Source organism: Gopherus flavomarginatus, chromosome 3, assembly GCF_025201925.1.
Source record: "Gopherus flavomarginatus isolate rGopFla2 chromosome 3, rGopFla2.mat.asm, whole genome shotgun sequence".
Classification (NCBI taxonomy): Eukaryota; Metazoa; Chordata; order Testudines; family Testudinidae; genus Gopherus; species Gopherus flavomarginatus.
The window spans coordinates 48,352,009-48,370,151 of NC_066619.1; the positions used below are offsets into that span (position 1 = coordinate 48,352,009).

The 18,143-nt window shown below is 43.6% G+C and overlaps 1 protein-coding gene across 2 annotated transcripts in view; it reads right to left on the minus strand.

Moving 5' to 3' along the window:
* Nucleotides 1-871: 871 nt before the first annotated feature.
* The window catches only part of ANKDD1B (ankyrin repeat and death domain containing 1B), a 38,386-nt gene continuing 21,114 nt past the window's right edge, over nt 872-18,143 (minus strand). Inside the window, exons 8-15 of one of the 2 annotated variants that reach the window (XM_050944604.1) lie at nt 17,541-17,639; nt 16,192-16,290; nt 12,920-13,012; nt 8,500-8,598; nt 5,753-5,848; nt 2,102-2,300; nt 1,333-1,464; nt 872-1,038 (exon numbers count right to left, since the gene is read on the minus strand). In XM_050944604.1, the coding sequence (XP_050800561.1) occupies nt 980-1,038; nt 1,333-1,464; nt 2,102-2,300; nt 5,753-5,848; nt 8,500-8,598; nt 12,920-13,012; nt 16,192-16,290; nt 17,541-17,639 (876 nt within the window). In that variant the 3' untranslated portion in view covers nt 872-979. Of the gene's footprint in view, nt 1,039-1,332; nt 1,465-2,101; nt 2,301-5,752; nt 5,849-8,499; nt 8,599-12,919; nt 13,016-16,191; nt 16,291-17,540; nt 17,640-18,143 lie in introns of both variants that reach the window. The other variant, XM_050944603.1, reaches the window with a different exon arrangement.

The window sequence follows — 18,143 nt, forward strand, 5'->3', positions numbered from 1 at the left end:
TACCCACACGAGGAAATAAGGAAACAGATCAACAGAGCCAGATGTGTACCCAGAAGCCTCCTACTGCAAGACAAACCCAAGAAAGAAACCAACAGGACTCCACTGGCCATCACATACAATCCCCAGCTAAAACCCCTCCAATGCATCATCAGGGATCTACAACCCATCCTGGACAATGATCCCACATTTTCACAGGCCTTGGGTGGCAGGCCAGTCCTCGCCCACAGACAACCTGCCAACCTGAAACATATTCTCATCAGTAACTGCACACTGCACCATAGTAACTCTAGCTCAGGAACCAATCCATGCAACAAACCTCGATGCCAACTCTGCCCACATATCCACACCAGCGACACCATCACAGGACCTAACCAGATCAGCCACACCATCACCGGTTCATTCACCCGCACGTCCACCAATGTAATATACACCATCATATGCCAGCAATGCCCCTCTTCTATGTACATCGGCCAAACTGGACAGTATCTACGGAAAAGGATAAATGGACACATCAGATATAGGAATGGCAATATATAAAAACCTGTAGGAGAACACTTCAACCTCCCTGCCCACACTATAGCAGACCTTAAGGTGGCCATCCTGCAGCAAAAAAAAACTTCAGGACCAGACTTCAAAGAGAAACTGCTGAGCTTCAGTTCATCGGCAAATTTGACACCATCAGCTCAGGATTAAACAGAGACTGTGAATGGCTTGCCAACTACAAAACCAGTTTCTCCTCCCTTGATTTTCACACGTCAACTGCTAGAACAGGGCCTCATCCTCCCTGATTGAACTAACCTCGTTATCTCTAGCTTGCCTGCTTATTATATATACTTGCCCCTGGAAATTTCCACTACATGCATCTGACGAAGTGGGTATTCACCCACGAAAGCTCATGCTCCAAAACGTCTGTTAGTCTATAAGGTGCCACAGGACTCTTTGCTGCTTTTACAGCCTATGACAGCTTCTGTTAAAAAGTTCATGAAACTGCACATTTCCTCGAATCCATCTCAGTGCTCCTTTCAGCTCTGATTTTCTCTGTAAAGCAAGACGGAAAAATGCTCTTATTAGACAGGCATGGCTCCTTCCCAGATAGGCAGTTTTGCCCATGTCAGGCATGCCACTACAATTGGAACAGGGTTTGTTGTAAAACAAGTCTGTCCATCCCCCCACCTCCAAATCCCAAAGTAACGTTACTGGTTTCTTCTGCCCAGTCAAGCCAAAAATCCCCATAACTACAGATCTAATAAGGAGCCTTGTTCTTTTACAGGACTGCACTTATGGAGCATCTGCTGCACATAGCTTTGTCTTGGATATTAAACAATAGCTTACCAGCTACTTGTTGAAATCCTACATGCACCAAATCTTCATATATATGTTTGACTGGATTCCGGTGAGCCAGCAATACACCATGTAACCAGATGAGCAACATTCGGTGTCCATATTCCTTATAGCTTTTTTTTCCTATGCAATATACAACATACATGTCTGTGTCATATGCTTGGAGTAAAATACCTTGATGTCTCGGCTGCTTTTGTAAAAGCTCCCAGGCTGTACGGCGTTCCTCCAACTCTACTCATGCACTCATTTCCTTTCTGACCTATAAGCAAGATGGAAACTAAGACTTCCAAAGGTGAAAGACTAGTTTTTCACTCAAGCGAATGGAAAAATCAAGGTTAATGGTTCTTAAAATAAATTTATTCCTTTAACTTGTTTTAATGTATAGAAATACACCATGGTGTACTAGCAAAGAATGCAGTATGTGCTGCCAAAATTGTGAACTGTCAACACTATATGGTTCTTTCCTAAAAAATATGGAGATATTGCCAACGTTCCCTGAGAATTCTGAAGCAGGTGCATGAGTGAGGTCTCACAGAATGTGTTAACGTGAAATTTATTTAATTCACAATTAAAGTTAATTTTAAAAAATCAGATAAAATATCATGAATTTGATTTGAGTGAAATGTCCCCATTTGACCAAGGAAATCATGTAGCTGTGAACTCATGTCAAAAACTAGGTCAGAGTTGACTAACTCCCAGCAGCCATGTCTTCACCTAAGCTATTTCTTTACTACTGTACCCGATCAGTGCATTTCATTACCTGTCCATTGTTCTTCAATAGCTTTAATTTGCTCCTCTGTAAACTTCCAGAACAGGGCCAGCTTTTTCCATTCTTGGGGTTTTAACTGATTGTAAGCCAGATTCCAGAGGCAGGAACGGATTTGCTTAGTCTGTGCACTGTGATCCTGTTTGAAGGATAGAATAAAATCTGGTGCATCAACATGGTTTTCTAGATGTTCCTAGAAAGAAAACAAAGATGTTAAATAAGCTGCAAAAATTTTAACTACAGATTCAGAAACAATAGTGAACATTTGTACTTGGCAGTTAAAACACGTTCAGCTGTGTATTTTGACATCCATTGTTAGCAACAGGTAATTTTCTTAGTATAGACAAACTAAAGAGTAGCCTGTTATCATAGTTTGGCCAGCAGAGCTCAGGGGGGAGTAAATCCCTTTTCCTCACTGTTTAGGGCACCTGCTACTAATCTCAAAACACGGCTGAGCAAAATTAACTGTAGAGTGGACAGGACCTAAGGCCTGTTGTTGTATGAGTTAAAATGTAATATATGAAGATACTTGTAAAATTAAATGCTGCTTTCACCAGCAATCTTGCTATAGATTTACTATTAATATGCTTTTGTAGGTGGGCCCTGTCTGCTTCAAAAATTACAATTTTTAAACATAATTATGACTAAGTCATATAAGATGTTTTCTCTTGCCTCTGTGGACAGAATAAACAAGTTTAAGCCATGTTTTATGGTCTGTCTACATTAGCTTTTTTGTCAAGTTTCCCACCATTGCTACCACTGGCTCAACTTCCTTAGTGAGGGCACTAGTGTAGACAATGTGCTGGTTGCTGGCAAGTTAACCATAGCAATGTGTAGACTGTTTCTCAGAGTTAGATGACATGGTTAGAAACAGAACACACTGGACCCTTGGAGCACTTCCTAATGGAGCAGCACCACTGGGAAATCTTGGAAGGGTGGGTGGAAAACAATGGAGTTTTGTCATTGACATCAAAGGGCCAGAACTGAACCTCTACTGCAGACATTCAGTAAGGCCCCAGTTCAGCAAAGCATCTAAGCCTGTGAATTCAATGGGACTAAAGTATGTGCTTAACTCTGCTCATAATGAAGTGGGATGAATATTTTAAACCCCAGAACAGTGTTCCAGGAGAAGAAGATATTAGCTGTCCAAAGCATCCAAAGTATGGCTTAGGGTTGTAGGATATTTTAATTTAATAAAAGTGTTACTCTTAAAAAAATGGTTCAAAAAATAGTTAAAATATTGACAGAGTCCTGTGGCACCTTAGACTAACAGAAGTATTGGAGCCTGAGCTTTCGTGGGTGAATACCCACTTCGTCACCCATGAGAGCTCAGGCTCCAATACTTCTGTTAGTTTATAAGGTGCCACAGGCCTCTGTGTTGTTTTTTACAGATCCAGACTTACAGGGCTACCCTTCTGACAGTTAAAATATTGTAATACCACTACTTGTTTATTTCTTAGCAGCTTATGTTCCATACTAGTAATATTTTTGCTACTCCAACGCCCTTGCCCATCTGTACTGAGATACTTGGCTACAGATAATGTGGTAGAAGCACTATGGTTTTATTTCCTAACATCTGTTCAACTGTTTCACAACAACACCTGCTTAAACATCTTTTCTTTTCCTCAGACAGTTAAGTAAATGTATTGAAAGGAATATTCTTTAGTGCTATCTCAGTTGTCATATTTTCTTCTTCCCTTTTAAGCTGAAAGGAATAATAGTGTAACTGACAATGATTCCAGCTGAATCAAACCCAATCAGACACACACAAGCTGTGTAGTTCGGGGACTGATATCCCCAAGAACTCTATTCTACCTGCACTAGTTCCCTGCAGCATTAATTATCAGGAAGTATGAAGGAATGACAAGTAATTTATTTGTGTAATAGCTTAGCAATGATAGGCAGAGGTAAAGCAGAGAAAAGATTGCAGAGTTACACCCTGAAGTGTAACAAGGAGGCAGGCAACTGAATTTCTTTCTCAGTCTGTTTATATTTCCAAGGAACTAGTAAGAACCAGCAAACATTGTCAAAAGGCAGGTGGTTCCATTGTCTGATCAGGTGTGTGCATTGGAAGCAGTATATAAGTGCACTTCCTGATACTTATCTCAGGGTGGGTCTCTCAGCAAGGGGAAATGTCTCGCTGGATGCCAAGAAATGGAGGCGGGCCAGATGAGAATGCAGTGAGAGGCACATTAACTGAATTGAAGTTTAGAGCTTGTCTACACTTACTTTTTATAGCACTCTAACTTGCTGGCTCAGGGGTGTGAAAAATCAGCCCCCTGAGTGCAGCAAGCCTGAGCGCTTTAAAGCGCTAGTGTAGACAAGCTGTGAGCGCTGGGAGCCATGCTCCCAACTCGGAGCTAATCCCCTCGTGGAGGTGGATTACCAGGACTTCACACACGACCACTTCAAAGCGCTGCTGTGGGAGCATTCTCGCAGCAGCGCTTTGACGTTTCCAACGTAGACATACCCCTAGTTCAGGCCTGCACAACATGCGGCCCATGTGGGCTCACTGTGTGGCCCGCGGGGGATGAGTAGGTGGGCTCATTGTGCGGCCCATGGGGGGTGAGTAGGCAAGCAGCGGGTGAGGGAGGGGAGCTGAAGAGGCGGACAGGCAGTAGCGGGGGGTGAAGAGGTGAGCCAGGGGAGGCGTGGGGGGCCTGAGAGGCGAGTGGGCAGACAGTGGTGGCGGGTGGGCAGTGGCGGGGGGTGAGTAGGCGAGCCAGGGGGTGGGGGGCTGAGGAGGCAAGTGGATGGGCAGTGGCGGGAGCTGGGGGGGCGGGCTGAGGAGTCAGTGGCTGACCTGTTCTACTGATCTGGTCTGGCTTCCCTCCCCTCTTCAAGGGTTGCAGCTGTCTGGAGATGCTGCCTTCCACGCCTTCCTCATCCACACCTCATTCATTCAACAGGGCAATTGATTACAAAGTTGGGGGAAGATCTTATTCTACTTCTAGCAAAAAGACATTTTTCTTTTACCTTAATTATACTACCTTAGGGCCCCGCTATAACATATTACCAAGGTTCAATACGGCTGTTTCAGTGGGGCAGCGCTGGGGAAGGAGGGTTTGTTTCCAAGGGGTGGGTGGTGCTGTGGGGGAAGGAGTATTTCAGGAGGGCTGGGTGGTGCTGGGGGGGTAGTATTGTGTTTCGGGGGCGGGCTTGGCGGCACTGGCGGTGGGGTTGGTGGGGCCGGGTGGTTCGGCCCTCAGCTGTTTTCTTTGGAGTAACAAGGCCCTCGCCGCTTTACGAGTTGTGCAGGCCTGCCCTAGTTAATGCTTTTGGCTGGTTGGTTTTTTAAAATAGGTGGGGCTTGATTTTCAGAGGAGCAGCCTGGATCTGGAACATCCTGGCTCCTGGGACTTCGTGGCCACAATTTGAAGTTTGGTTTATGTTGTCACCTCTGCAATTTTTTCCATGTGGCAGAGAAGGAATGGGATGTGCCCAAGGCCTCATGTCAGGGGCAAAACCTGGACTAGAAATCTGCACTCTCCAATCCTGCACTCACTCTTCTGAATTTCGTAAACAGTGGGTGACACTTGGTGATGGGCAAGAAGGGAACCATCTGAGGCAGAAGAAGCTTTAAATCTGGTTAGAATCTGCTTCTTCAGCTACCGTCCCCTTTGGAAAGACAGAGCTGTTTCGTACCTGTTTCAAGGTGTAATGCCTTTCTGCTTTAATAATCATATCAACAATGAGGGCATGGTTGCTCCTGGATGCGACAGCCAGAGCAGTTTTTCCTTGCTGAAAACAGAGAGAGCGAGTTACAGCATGTGTCCAAGTGATGAGCAGAATGGCAGGAATCTGGAATCTTTGTTTACTAAGCCCTGACATCTGCATTTGCAAAGAAAATGTTTCAATATAATTTTATGTCTCCAGAGTAACAGTAAGTAAATCTCGCTACTCTGGGTAAACTGGAGCCCTCTAGTTCAGTTCATTCCAGAAGCCTGCAAATGGACCAGTAGAGCATTTCAGATATTTGTGGTGCTAAAGTAGGGCTGAGAAGCCCCTAGCATAAGAACAAGCTTATGTCCCGGACCCTGGTATATTGCTGCCACTCACCTCTCATTCTCTATTGTGTACTCTAGCCTGTAAAGGACATGGGCTGTTTGATGACCGGGTGGAGCAACTTCTTGGCAGGTTGAAGCACGCATACCTGACTAGGAGGTGGTGCTCTATGTCTGGTACAGCCACCAAAACGCATAAGAACCACTGCTTTCATTCCAGCCACAGAGCACTGTTTAATCTATCTGAATACATCTCTGCTACTAACAGTTCAAAGCCCATGTAAATGCTTCTTTGACTTTACTGGTTTATCTCTGTAATCCTTTTATGGTGTTGGATTTGCACTTAGCTCAGCTGCCCTGCATATAAGTATTCTAGATGTTTTCCACCTGTTAAGGTGTAGGAGGTGATCTTTCACATTAGGACTGAAAGAAATCAGCCTCTAATTAGAGGGCTCAGAAATTAAATTACAAAGCACTTTTACACTCCAGCTATTATCAAGTTCGCTAATATATACCTTCTGAATTCTAGCTCCCAGCTCCTTTCAAGATCATTATAATTAGCCCATTTGGGAGCCCAGGAATTTACATTTCACAAAATCCTCATCAGAAAGAGAACATTCTACATAAGAGAAAAGACAAAGGGCCTTAAGAACTTCCTGGAACTCTCATCTGCCTGGTCACTCCCTATTCACAGGAGAGCAATCCTGCCTTCTCTAATATATGTTCATGCCATTAGGACACCTGTTACTCTATTCAACAAGTTACATGACATCCTGACAAATGGGGGGGGGGTTCTTTCCTAGCCACTGAAGAGTCCAATAACCAAGGTAGAATTTTAATGAATCTGGAGAAAGAAACAGGTTTGAACGGAGCATCCTCTGTGCACTCAGAAGTAACAACACATATCTAGGACCATCCCATCACCTCCTTTCTAGCCGGAAAAACTGAAGACTCAAGATGCGAGAGGGAAGAGGGGCCTGGCAACAACACATGGTCAATCCAAGCAGGCTGCCTTTTCCCTAATATAGGGATGGGAGTACCCCTGACCCACTCACCCAGTTGCAAACCAATCCAGTCCCCAAGCCCCCATAGATGCCAATGTCCCCAACCACTTAACCTGTCCAGTGCACAGAGCGGGAAGCTTCTAGCTCAAGAACTAACAGTAATGCAGCTGGGGAGAGCATTTGTGATGTTCCTTCTACACTACTCTGCAGCTCACAGCCAAGAAGCACTTCTAGTCTGGGTGTAACCTGGCCCAGAAGGATAAGGGTATTTTATGCTGAAGTGGGCACAAAATATTTATTTTCATTGTTCGCCTTCTCACCTATACGTTTAAAGCACTGTGATCTCTCAGGTGGTGAAGGGCTTGTCGGCAATGGGCCAGGGATTGTGTTACCCAAACAGGATTTAATCTTGGTTTAAGCCTGATATGGGAACCACAATTCTTGGCTCAGAGTAGACAGACCACAGGCTGATCGAACGTGAAGACTACATCTCATACCAGTATCTTACCGCAGCCTCACAGAACACATCAGCCACGTAATCCTCCCTCTGAGTCATGGGTCTCTTCTCACGTGGGGAACAAATGGCTTTCATAGAATCGATTTTGGCTTTTTATTTTTGTGCCAAGCTACATCAGTTTCAAACTCAGTCAGGGAAGCTTTACATAAGGAAATAACTTGTATTGTCAACAATTCGGTTTATTCTTAATTTTTAAAAAAGCTACTAAAGAGCTACATTTGCTTGCCAGACACTTCAGGGCCCTAGAACCGTCAGTGTATCCAGCTCAATCACCAAATTAATAACAGGGCAAGAAAACACTTGATGCTTTTTGCTTACTGTGGTGTTTATACAAATCATTACAAATTATGGCTCTGTTTTTCCAAAGCAGTCTCTAATGAAGACATGGCTTGGGGCACCAGTGCAGTGTAAACAGACACAATTCCACTGAAATTAATTAGAGAAGCACATGCCTCTACTGGCAGTGAACCTGTCTCCAGACATGTAGCTATTACATCTGCAAACTCTTATTCTGTCCTGTGAGTCTTACGTTTTTTCCATCAGTGCTCTTTGATAGCAAGGTCTGTAACACAAACCCCATAACAGAGTAGGCCTTTGCTGCATGTTTCTCAATGGATTTAGTTTTGAAGTACATTGGATTTCATCACATTTGGCCTCACAACTAGCTATTCACTGAAACATTCAGATCTCTCTGAGTTGTAGCCCCATGACAGTATTAAAGGGGAACTCTCTTCATAACAGCTACATTCTAGTCATGCTTGTTTTAGGAAGAATGTTTGGAAACAGTGACCTCCATATCTTCAGCGAGAGGGGCATCAAAACGATCACATAACCATGTTGCAAAGTGAATAACGCAGTACTGTATACCTTGTCGGCAATCTTGAGATCACAGCCTGCCTTTAGCAGCAGTTCCACTAGTTCCACATTGCCAAGATCAGCTGCCACGTGGAGAGGGGTTTGTTGCTTCTGCAGGGATTAATACAAAAAAGTGAAATAAACCAGTGTCCCTTTAGAAATAAAACACACACGATTAAAATCCAAAGGTTTATGATGAGAGCATGCACTTCACTGGAAAACCCTGAACAGAATGAAGGCATGTAACAGCTGAATGATCAAACTGTCAATTTTCTTTCAACAAACAAGAGAGTGACTGAGTCTCTAAAGCAATGCATGTCACATATGCAGAATTTTTTTGCACACATGACTTGTGTTTACATAGATGAGAACTGGCAAAGGAGAAAAGCCTAAAATTTCTCCCATCAGAAATGTTTGTTTCAAAGTAACAGCAAGCCCATCTATAGATCATGATTACTACCCATGTTACCCTTTCTTTGCCTGTTTAATTGACCAGCTTCATGGAGGGTACATTTTCTGAGAGAGAGAATTAAAAGCAGATTAGCAGGACTTTATATTCTGTTTACTGACTGTTCAGATGAAATGAGAATCCAGCTTGCATAAGTTAAGTACCATCGAACAGTAAATATGGGTGAAATTCACCTTGCGAGGAAATTTTGTTCAAGGCCCTTCACGCTACTTAAGCCGTGTAGTGAAGCTATGCAGAGAGAAAGTAGTGGGACAGTCTTGGGGGAATTCTCATATATTCATTGATTTTAAGGCCAGAAGGGACCGTTATGGTCATCCAGTCTGACCTCCTGTATAACACAGGACACAGAATTTCACCAAGCAATTCTTGTATTGAGCCCATAACTTCTGTTTGAGCTAGAGCATATATTTTAGAATGGCATGCAATCTTGATTTAAAGGGATGGAAAATCCACTGTCTCCCTAAGTAAGTTAGCATACACTCTATGGAGAGAAGTCTCCAAACCAGCCTTGGCATTGAAATTGGCGTTGGAGGAAAGCCAGAGAAGGATCCACAGAATCTGTAATCATGCAGGTCCAGTGGCCTTCAAACTGTGAACAAAGGCATACAGGCTGGAGCAGTGGTCCCACTGGTGCTACACTTCAGCTTCATTCCCTGAACCTGAAGATGGGAATCTTGCTGTTGTTTCCCCCCCCCCCCCATGCTCTTCACTTCACCTACATAAAGCCTAATTACATGGCCTTTCTGGAGCATTACATTCCAAACAAAATTTTAACTCAACATACACTGGAATTCAGTTCTAGTAATCACTCCACTAACAATCAAACTGAATTTCCCACTTTCTTTTCATGAGGAATCATTTGCCCCTTGCTTATATCAGACTGAAAGGTAATTCTTTGATTTTCTTTGTTTTTTGGAAGTATAGGAAAGTATTTAACACCTCTATGAGTACCACTTCACTGCAGATGAGGTATTTTATGGGCGTGCCATATAAGAATCAATATATTCTGATACCAACCTTTGGATTGAAACATCTCATGTTGACCACAGGGTCCATGTAAGTCGAATATTTTTTGATTCTATGCTCCTATCTAATTTATGAAGTTTATGGGTCTGTTTAGAGTGATTTTTATGTCTTTATATATCCATTATAAATCTAGCATAAAAGATTGTTAAGATTGCATGGCTAAATGCTCATGAATCAGGAAATGCTAGAGTTACGTTTCCATATGCAACCTTAACTCTGCCTTCTTGTGCTTATGCACCATGATACAGTCTTTAATTTCATGATCACTTACTCTTCTTCATAAAACGTCACAACTTTTTCTACAATTTTAAAAATACAAGTATAGTTTCTCTTACTGGCATGTATTTATCTGAGTGTGCCAGAGACAATAAAAGTAATTTATTTATACAATGGGCCAGAAAAGTTTGCAGAAGCATTTACTTCTTGTATTACTTGAGAAATAGCATGGATTATGTATAGTAACTCCTCACTTAACGTTGTAGTTATGTTCCTGAAAAAAATGCAAGTTTAAGTGAAATGATGTTAAACTAATCCAATTTTCCCATAAGATTTAATGTAAATGCGGGCGGTTAGGTTTCGAGGAAATTTTTGGGGGCAGACAAAAGGCATTATATACTGCACAGTACTATACTGTACTGTGGTGGGGAGGTGCCCCGGCTTACCCCACACAGGCACAGCCCGCTGCAAATGAAGCAGGCAAGGATGCTAGGAAGCACCTTGCACAGCAGCAGCTTCCCCCACTCCCAGAAGAACAGGTGCTGATTTTGCCAGGGATGCTCCAGGTCTGCCTCTTCCCGTCCCCGCTCCACTTCAGGCCCACTTCTTCCCACCCCACTCCACCTCCTCCCCGGAGCATGCCACGTCCCTGCGCCTCCCTCCTTCCTTCCAGCACCTCCCTGCCACCAAACAGCTGTTTGGCAGCATTTAGGACTTTCTGGGAGGGAGGGGGAGCTCCTCCCTCTCCCACCAGTGGCGGATTTAGAGTTAGTGGGGCTCTGTGCTCAGCTTAATTTTTGGGGCCCCCCCATGGGGGGAGCATTCTCTTTTGTCTCCCCTCACCCCTGTTTTTCATTCTTTTTTTCTCCATTCTCCTCCTGGGGCTCAGGGCTGGGGGTGCAGGATGTAGGAGGGAGTTAGCGTGTGGAAGGGCACTCAGGGTGGGGTCTGGGAGGGAGTTAGGATGCAGGAGGGCACGTGTGTGTGTGTGTGTGTGTGTGTGTGTGTGTGTGTGTGTGGAGGCTCAGGGCTGAGGCAGGCAGGAGGTGCAGAGCACTTATCTGGGGCAGCTCCTGTTTGGTATGGGGGTGTGCAGGTGGCTCTATGCAGTGTGGCACCACTCCCATGGCTGTGATTCTGGGAGCCACAATTCTGGAAGCTTCCCTCCACTCCCCCTCCCCGTCGGCAGGCAGGGCCACCCAGAACGCAGGGGCTTTAGAGTCAGCAGAGCCCTGGGCTAAGGGGGCCTCGGGGCCCTGGCCTGCAGCTCTAAAGCCCCTTTCAGAATGCGGCCCTGTGAGCACGGGCTGGAGGATTCAGGAGGAGCGGGGCAGCTGCGGCCGGAGAGAAGTGGCACTTTCCACTTCAAAACGCCACTTCTTTCCGGCCAGCTTTGAAGAGGAAAGTACCGCTTCTCTTCGGCCGCTGCCTGCGTGGCTGCCCTTGCTCCTCCTGAGTCCTCCGGCCCGTGCTCGCAGGGCCTCACTCCTAAAGGGGCTTTAGAGCTGCAGGCCAGGGTCCTGGGCCCCCTTAGCCCAGGTCCCTGTAGCCCCTAAAGCCCCTGTGTTCCGGGTGGCCCTGCCTGCCATGGGGGAGGGCAGCTTCCCCACTCGCTCCCTCCCTCCTTCCCAGAAAGTCCTAAGCATCGCCAAACAGCTGTTTGGCAGTGAGGGAGGGAGGTCAGGAGGTGGAGAAGAGGAACTTGTGCAATGCTCCCTTGTAAAGTCAGCCAAACGACATTATAAGGGAGCATTGCACAACTTTAAACGAGCATGTTTCCTAATGGAGCAGCGATGTAACTTTGGCACAACGTTAAGTGGGAGGATGTTAAGTGAGGAGTTACTGTAGTTAAACTGTATATTATTTTTAATGTTTAAATTTAAAAATATGCAAAATGTTGCCTCTCTCAGGTTCCAGGTGATTTGTAACAATATTACAAATACAATCCAAGAGATACAACAGAGAAAAAGCAGCAGATCCCACAAAACCCAGTTCTTCTTCAGAAAACAACATATGCACAAGGAGGCACAGCAATCTTAAGTCTGGTATTTTCTAACCCTTGAATGTCTAATTTGGCAATTTTAATTTTCTCTTGATGTAGTTGTTTTGATGGAATTCCTTCATGGCTTTTGTTGTTGTTTTTTGTCCAGGACAAATAAACACCTAATCTGGAACTATCTCCACAAAGTTCCCATTAACCAAGAGAAAGGCTTCTGTGCAGATCAAAACTTTATGCATCACATCAAGTTTTCAACTGTGTGAGTTAACTGGAGCTTGACTGAGGCTGGGATCCTACAAGCCTCTGCCTCATTTAACATACACCGTAGAAGATCACTTTGAAAGGAAAAAAAAGGGGGGCGGGATTTAGAGTTTTTTCTTGAGGAAATAAGATGTTCTTCCAGTTAACTGCAGTGGGTTTGTCTTTAGGCTTAAGAAGAGTGATATGCTTTAGCAATGTATTAAATATAAAATATAATATTCAAATAAAAATTAATGAAAGCATTTTCTGAATATATATCACATTGCTATCCAACTCTAAAACAATACTAGCAGAATGTGTGGAATGAATCATACACTCATAAATAAGTCGGAGGCAACTGCCTTTTCTTCCTCCTTTTTGTACTTTGACCCCTTAAAGAGATATGTAAAATAAATACACACTTGTATTTAAAGTGAAGAAAATACAATCTCTTCTTTCGGTTTCTGATTCAGTTTGCTTACCTGATTCAAGGTGTTTATATCATGATTAGCATCCAAGAGGCTAATTACTATAGGAAGGTGATTATTGAGGACAGCCAAATGGAGAGGGGAATTCTGCTGTAGAGAGAAACAAATGAACTGTAAGACTAGTACAATTTCATTGACAATAGCATTCAGATAATACAGGAGAGTCCCATTAAAACCTTCTGCTCTGATTTGAAATGCATGCCATGATCCAGTAACATTTTCCCCTGATTGTACCTGCATTTTGAAGATCTATCTGCTCTCTCAGCCCTAGAAGAAAGTCAGATTCACTAAAGAGCTTTTAGTTGATAATAAACCTATATTTGTGAATTACTTTTTCAGTCAAAACATATCTCCTTGGCAGCCAATTGCTTTACACCAGTGGTTCTCAGCCAGGGGTACATGTACCCCTAGGGGTACACAAAAGTCTACCAGGGCAAGGGTTCTCAAACTTTTTCTTTCCAAGGCCCCCTCAACATACTGTAGAAATTCCATATCCCTTCTGTGCCACAACAACTGTTTTTCTGTATATAAAAGCCAGGGCCAGTGTTAGGGATAGCAATTGCCTGGGGCCCCATGCCACAGGGGGCACTGTGAAGCTAAGTTGCTCAGGCTTTGGCTTCAGCCCCAGGCAGTGAGACTTCGGCTTTCTGCCTTGGGCCCCAGCAAGTCTAATGCGTTCATCTACATATTTGCCTTGTTTTACAACAGGCTGCATAAAAAGCACTAGCTAAGTCAGTACAAACTAAAATTTCATATAATGACTGGTTTATATTGCTCTGTATACAATACACTGAAATGTAAGTACAATATTTATATTCCAATTGATTTATTTCATAATTATATGGTAAAAATGAGAAAGGAAGCAATTTTTCAGTAACAGCGTGCTGTAACACTTGTATTTTTAAGTCTGATTTTGCAAGCAAGTAGTTTTTAAGTGAGGTGAAACTTGGGGTATGCAAGAGAAATTGCACTCCTGAAAGGGGTAGAGTAGTCTGCAAAGGTTAAGAAGCACTGCTTTACACAAAGTGGTACTGTGCATGGGAAGGGCCCATGCAAAAGAGAACTACTTGACTTCTGCCTCAGGGATTACATATTCCCTGTTGTATATTGAAAAAAAAACAACAACAACTTTTTTTCTAAATAATTATTGTTTTCCCCATATTTAATTAAGCTGTGATTTAGGGATACCTCCTCACCCTTGTAATACTGAAAAGTCCTTTTAGGGTTGCCAAGAAAGAAATTAAGCAACTATTCAAAATCATCTGCACTTAGAGCTGAGTGACTATATTGTGTTAGAGAAGGTATCTGACATATTTGGGCCCTGGTCCCCACCAGGATGCAGGCCACCGCAGAGGTGCAGGGTTCTGGGGTAGATCTAGTCACAGGGCTCAGTTCCTAGCCCCTTCCCACTTACAAATGACCCAAAAGCAGCTTACAAAGAACAAACAGAATAGAGAAAAGTGTAATTATTCACTGCATAATGTCTGTTAATAACTCTTGGTCTTAGATTGTCTGTAAGCAGTTCATAATAAGTATTTCATATCAAAGAAGTGCTGGTATATTTTGCTTGAATACATAGGTCACATGGCATTCTCTCTGTTTGCTCTAGCAACATGATTTGAGGTTGCACCCATTCAATCAAATTGAATGAACTGTGCATAGCTGTTGACTCAAGTTTCTGGGGAAATACTCAAGAATACATATTCAAAATCCACTTTCCAGGAATATTCTCTAACATTCACTTAAATATTGCTGCTTTGCTGAGCACTCTTGCCAGTGAACTTCTTTGTTACAATATCTGTGGAAAGTGAACATAGCTGGAAGTGAGTTCAGTCTTATTATTCAAGTGATTATTAGTGGAAAAAATAATGAGGCATTTGCCCAACTCTGGTCACCATGGAACCATGAGACTGATCAGTTTGTATGTTGAAACTGTAAACCAGGAAAGTTTCTTGTTAAATATCTTTTAGAAAAATCAGCACCAGTTCCAGTTCATTAATCTCTTTATAAACAATACCCATTTCTTCCAGGCTGTAGAAAAATAAAGCTCTTACCCAGCTTTTTACTGAAAACATTTCAAAGAAAAAACCACTGATATTCACATTTGATAAGTTAATGCAGCGGTAGAAAGGCAGTGCAAATAAGCAGAGCTACTGTGGCTGACTGGTTTTTAAACTAATAAAATAAACTGTTTCAAAGATTTTAATATTATTTATATAATTTCACCTCCTCCACAGTGATAAACAAACAAATAGAAAATGGTCAGTAGGCAGCATAGCTGTAACCGGTCAGTCCCAGGATATTAGACAGACAAGGTGGATGAGACAATATTTTTTATTGGACCAACTCCTGTTGGCCTGTGATACACAGAAGGTCAGGCTAGGTCAGGGGTGGACAAACTTTTTGGCCTACGGGCCACACGGAAATTGTATGACGGGCCATGAATGCTCATGAAATTGGGGTTTGGGGTGCAGAGAGGATGAGGGCTCTGGGGGTGGGGCCAGAAATTAGGAATTCAGGGTGAGGGAAGGGGCTCTGGACAGGGGCAGAGGGTTGGGGTATGGGGTGTGTGTGTGAGGGCTCCAGCTGGGGGCACAGGCTCTGGAGAGGGGCTGGAAATGAGGGATTGGGGGTGCAGGATGATGCTCTGGGCTGGAACCGAGGGGCTTAGAGGGCAGGAGGGGATCAGGGCTAGGGCAGAGGGTTGGGACACTGGAAGGGGTCAGGGATGCAGGCTCCAGGCAGCACTTACCTCAATCAGCTCCCAGAAGCAGCAGCATGTCCCCCCCTTCAGCTCCTATGCATAGGGGCACCCGGGGGCTCTGTACACTGCCCTATCCTCAGGTGCCGCCCCTGCAGCTCCCATTGGCTGTGATTTCTGGCCAATGAGAGCTGTGGGGGTGGCACTTGGGGCAGGGGCAGCGTGCGGAGCCCCCTGACTGCCTTACGCATAGGAGCCAGAGGGGAGACATGTCGCTGCTTCCGGGAGCTGTGGGGAGCCACGACACAGAGATGGGCAAGCCCAGACCCTGCTCCCCGGGTGGGAGCTTGAGGGCCAGATTAAAACATCTGAAGGGCCGGATGTGGGCCCCAGGCCATAGTTTGCTCACCCTTGGGCTAGGTGATCTGAAGGTCCCTTCTGGCCTTAAACTCTATGACCAACAGTAATAGGTAAACAACCACAAATCTCAGAAAAGGCAGTCAAGAAACAAACACTCTTGACAACAATGGAAGTAACACTAAAACAGTAACCGTAATAGACTCACCTCAGGTTTAGGAACCAGATCGATATTTTTACTGATAAGAAACGTGACCAAGGATGTATGTCCATTCTGTGTTGAAATGTGCAAAGCATTACTATTGTGCTGAAAGAGACACATTGGGAAAGGGGAAAAGACTTTTTACCACTGGAAAGAATTCAGAGAATTTAGAAAAACTGTTCTTAAAACATCTACTGAAACAGATGAAGCTTCAGTTTAAATTTGTGTTACTGTCAAAACTAGTCCCTTCAGTTAAATGATGAAGTAGGATATAAATTCACACCACAACATTTTTATGACTGTCAAAGGTACTATAAATCATTACTAGACTACAACACAGGTAGCTGGCAAAATACATACCCAGCAATGCTAATAATTGTCTACTCCTTTTTAATCTACCATAAAAAAGAGAAAAATCAGTTTTATCAGCCACCTTGTGCCACTGAAAATTAGGATTTCAATTTATCTCCCAATCCTGTAGCTTGGTATGACCTTTAACAAGTAATTACATTCACATTTGCACACTTCGAAAATCACTGAAAAACTTTCCTTTAATATTTCTGCTAAAGGCAGCAAAGATTAATTTTACTGAGGATCAAAACTAGTCATTTCTGCTGCAGACGAGACTTCATCCTGCTGATGAATTATCAAACACTGTAATTATTAATGGTTTCCAAGTCAAAACATATCAGAAATTCTTTCATATTTTAATATGAGCAACAGTCACTTTCCTGCTTGTTATCAGCACATGCTTCTGTTCTCAATTTGCTAGGGACCAAAAGGTTCACCTCAAATTCCTACGGCATGTGAACAATAAAACAAATCAAACTTGGACCTAAGTCCAGGAACCAAACGTGGAAAACAGGCTTACTATTAGCTTAAGTATATATCCTGCCAAAATGAAGATTTTTCAATTATTTCTCTTTGTCACATTTCCAAGCCATATGTTGTATTATTGCACATACATTAAATAAAAAAGCTCCAACACAAAAGTATGTAAAATAAATCTATTTTTCTTTTTCCATATAGTTTTCAAAATATTAAAAAGTTTTCTACATTTTTGAGTAATGCCCTTATTAAACAATCAGAGGGGTAGCCGTGTTAGTCTGGATCTGTAAAGAGTCCTGTGGCACCTTATAGACTAACAGACATATTGGAGCAAAAGCTTTCGTGGGTGAATACCCACTTCGTCAGACTGTTAGTCTATAAGGTGCCACAGGACTCTTTGTCGCTTTTTACTTATTAAACAACGTAAGTCACATTTGCCTTCGATACACATAGAACAGACAGGATGTGGATCTTTGTAGAGTCTGTGATGTCCCGATAATATGCCAGAGGGAATATTAAGTCCATACTTTATTTGAAATGTTGATGTCACTTCCTGCTTCCAGTAACAGCTCCGCACATTTTTCATGACCTCCTTCAACAGCCAGATAAAATGGTGTTTCTCCATTCTGGCCCAACACAATGGAAGAGAAAAATGTTTGTTCAAATTCAAACTGTGCAATTGTGAAGCTGACTTATTACACCAGGATATTTGGTACAGACAGTGTGCAAGCTTAGCCAGAATGATACAGTGTAGAGGGAAAATAGGATTTGGTCACAAATGTCAATACAGTAAAAGCTTTGTTATCCGGCACGTTGGGGCAATGGGGGTGCCAGTAAGTCAAAACTTCTGATTAACAAAGAGGGAGGGAGTTTGGGTGCAGGGGGTTGGGGTGCAGGAGGCGGTGCAGGGTGCTGGATCTGGACAGCATTCACCTCAGGTGGTTCCCCATAAGCGACATGTCCCTAATGCTCCCAGGCAGAGGTGCGGCCAGGTGGGTCTGCGCGCTGTCTCCACCTGCAGGCGCCGCCTCCGTAGCTCCCGTTGGCCGCAGTTCCTTGGCAATGGGAGCTGCGGAGCCAGTGCTCGGAGCAGGGTGGGGTGGGGGCAGCGCATGGAGCCTCCCTGGCTG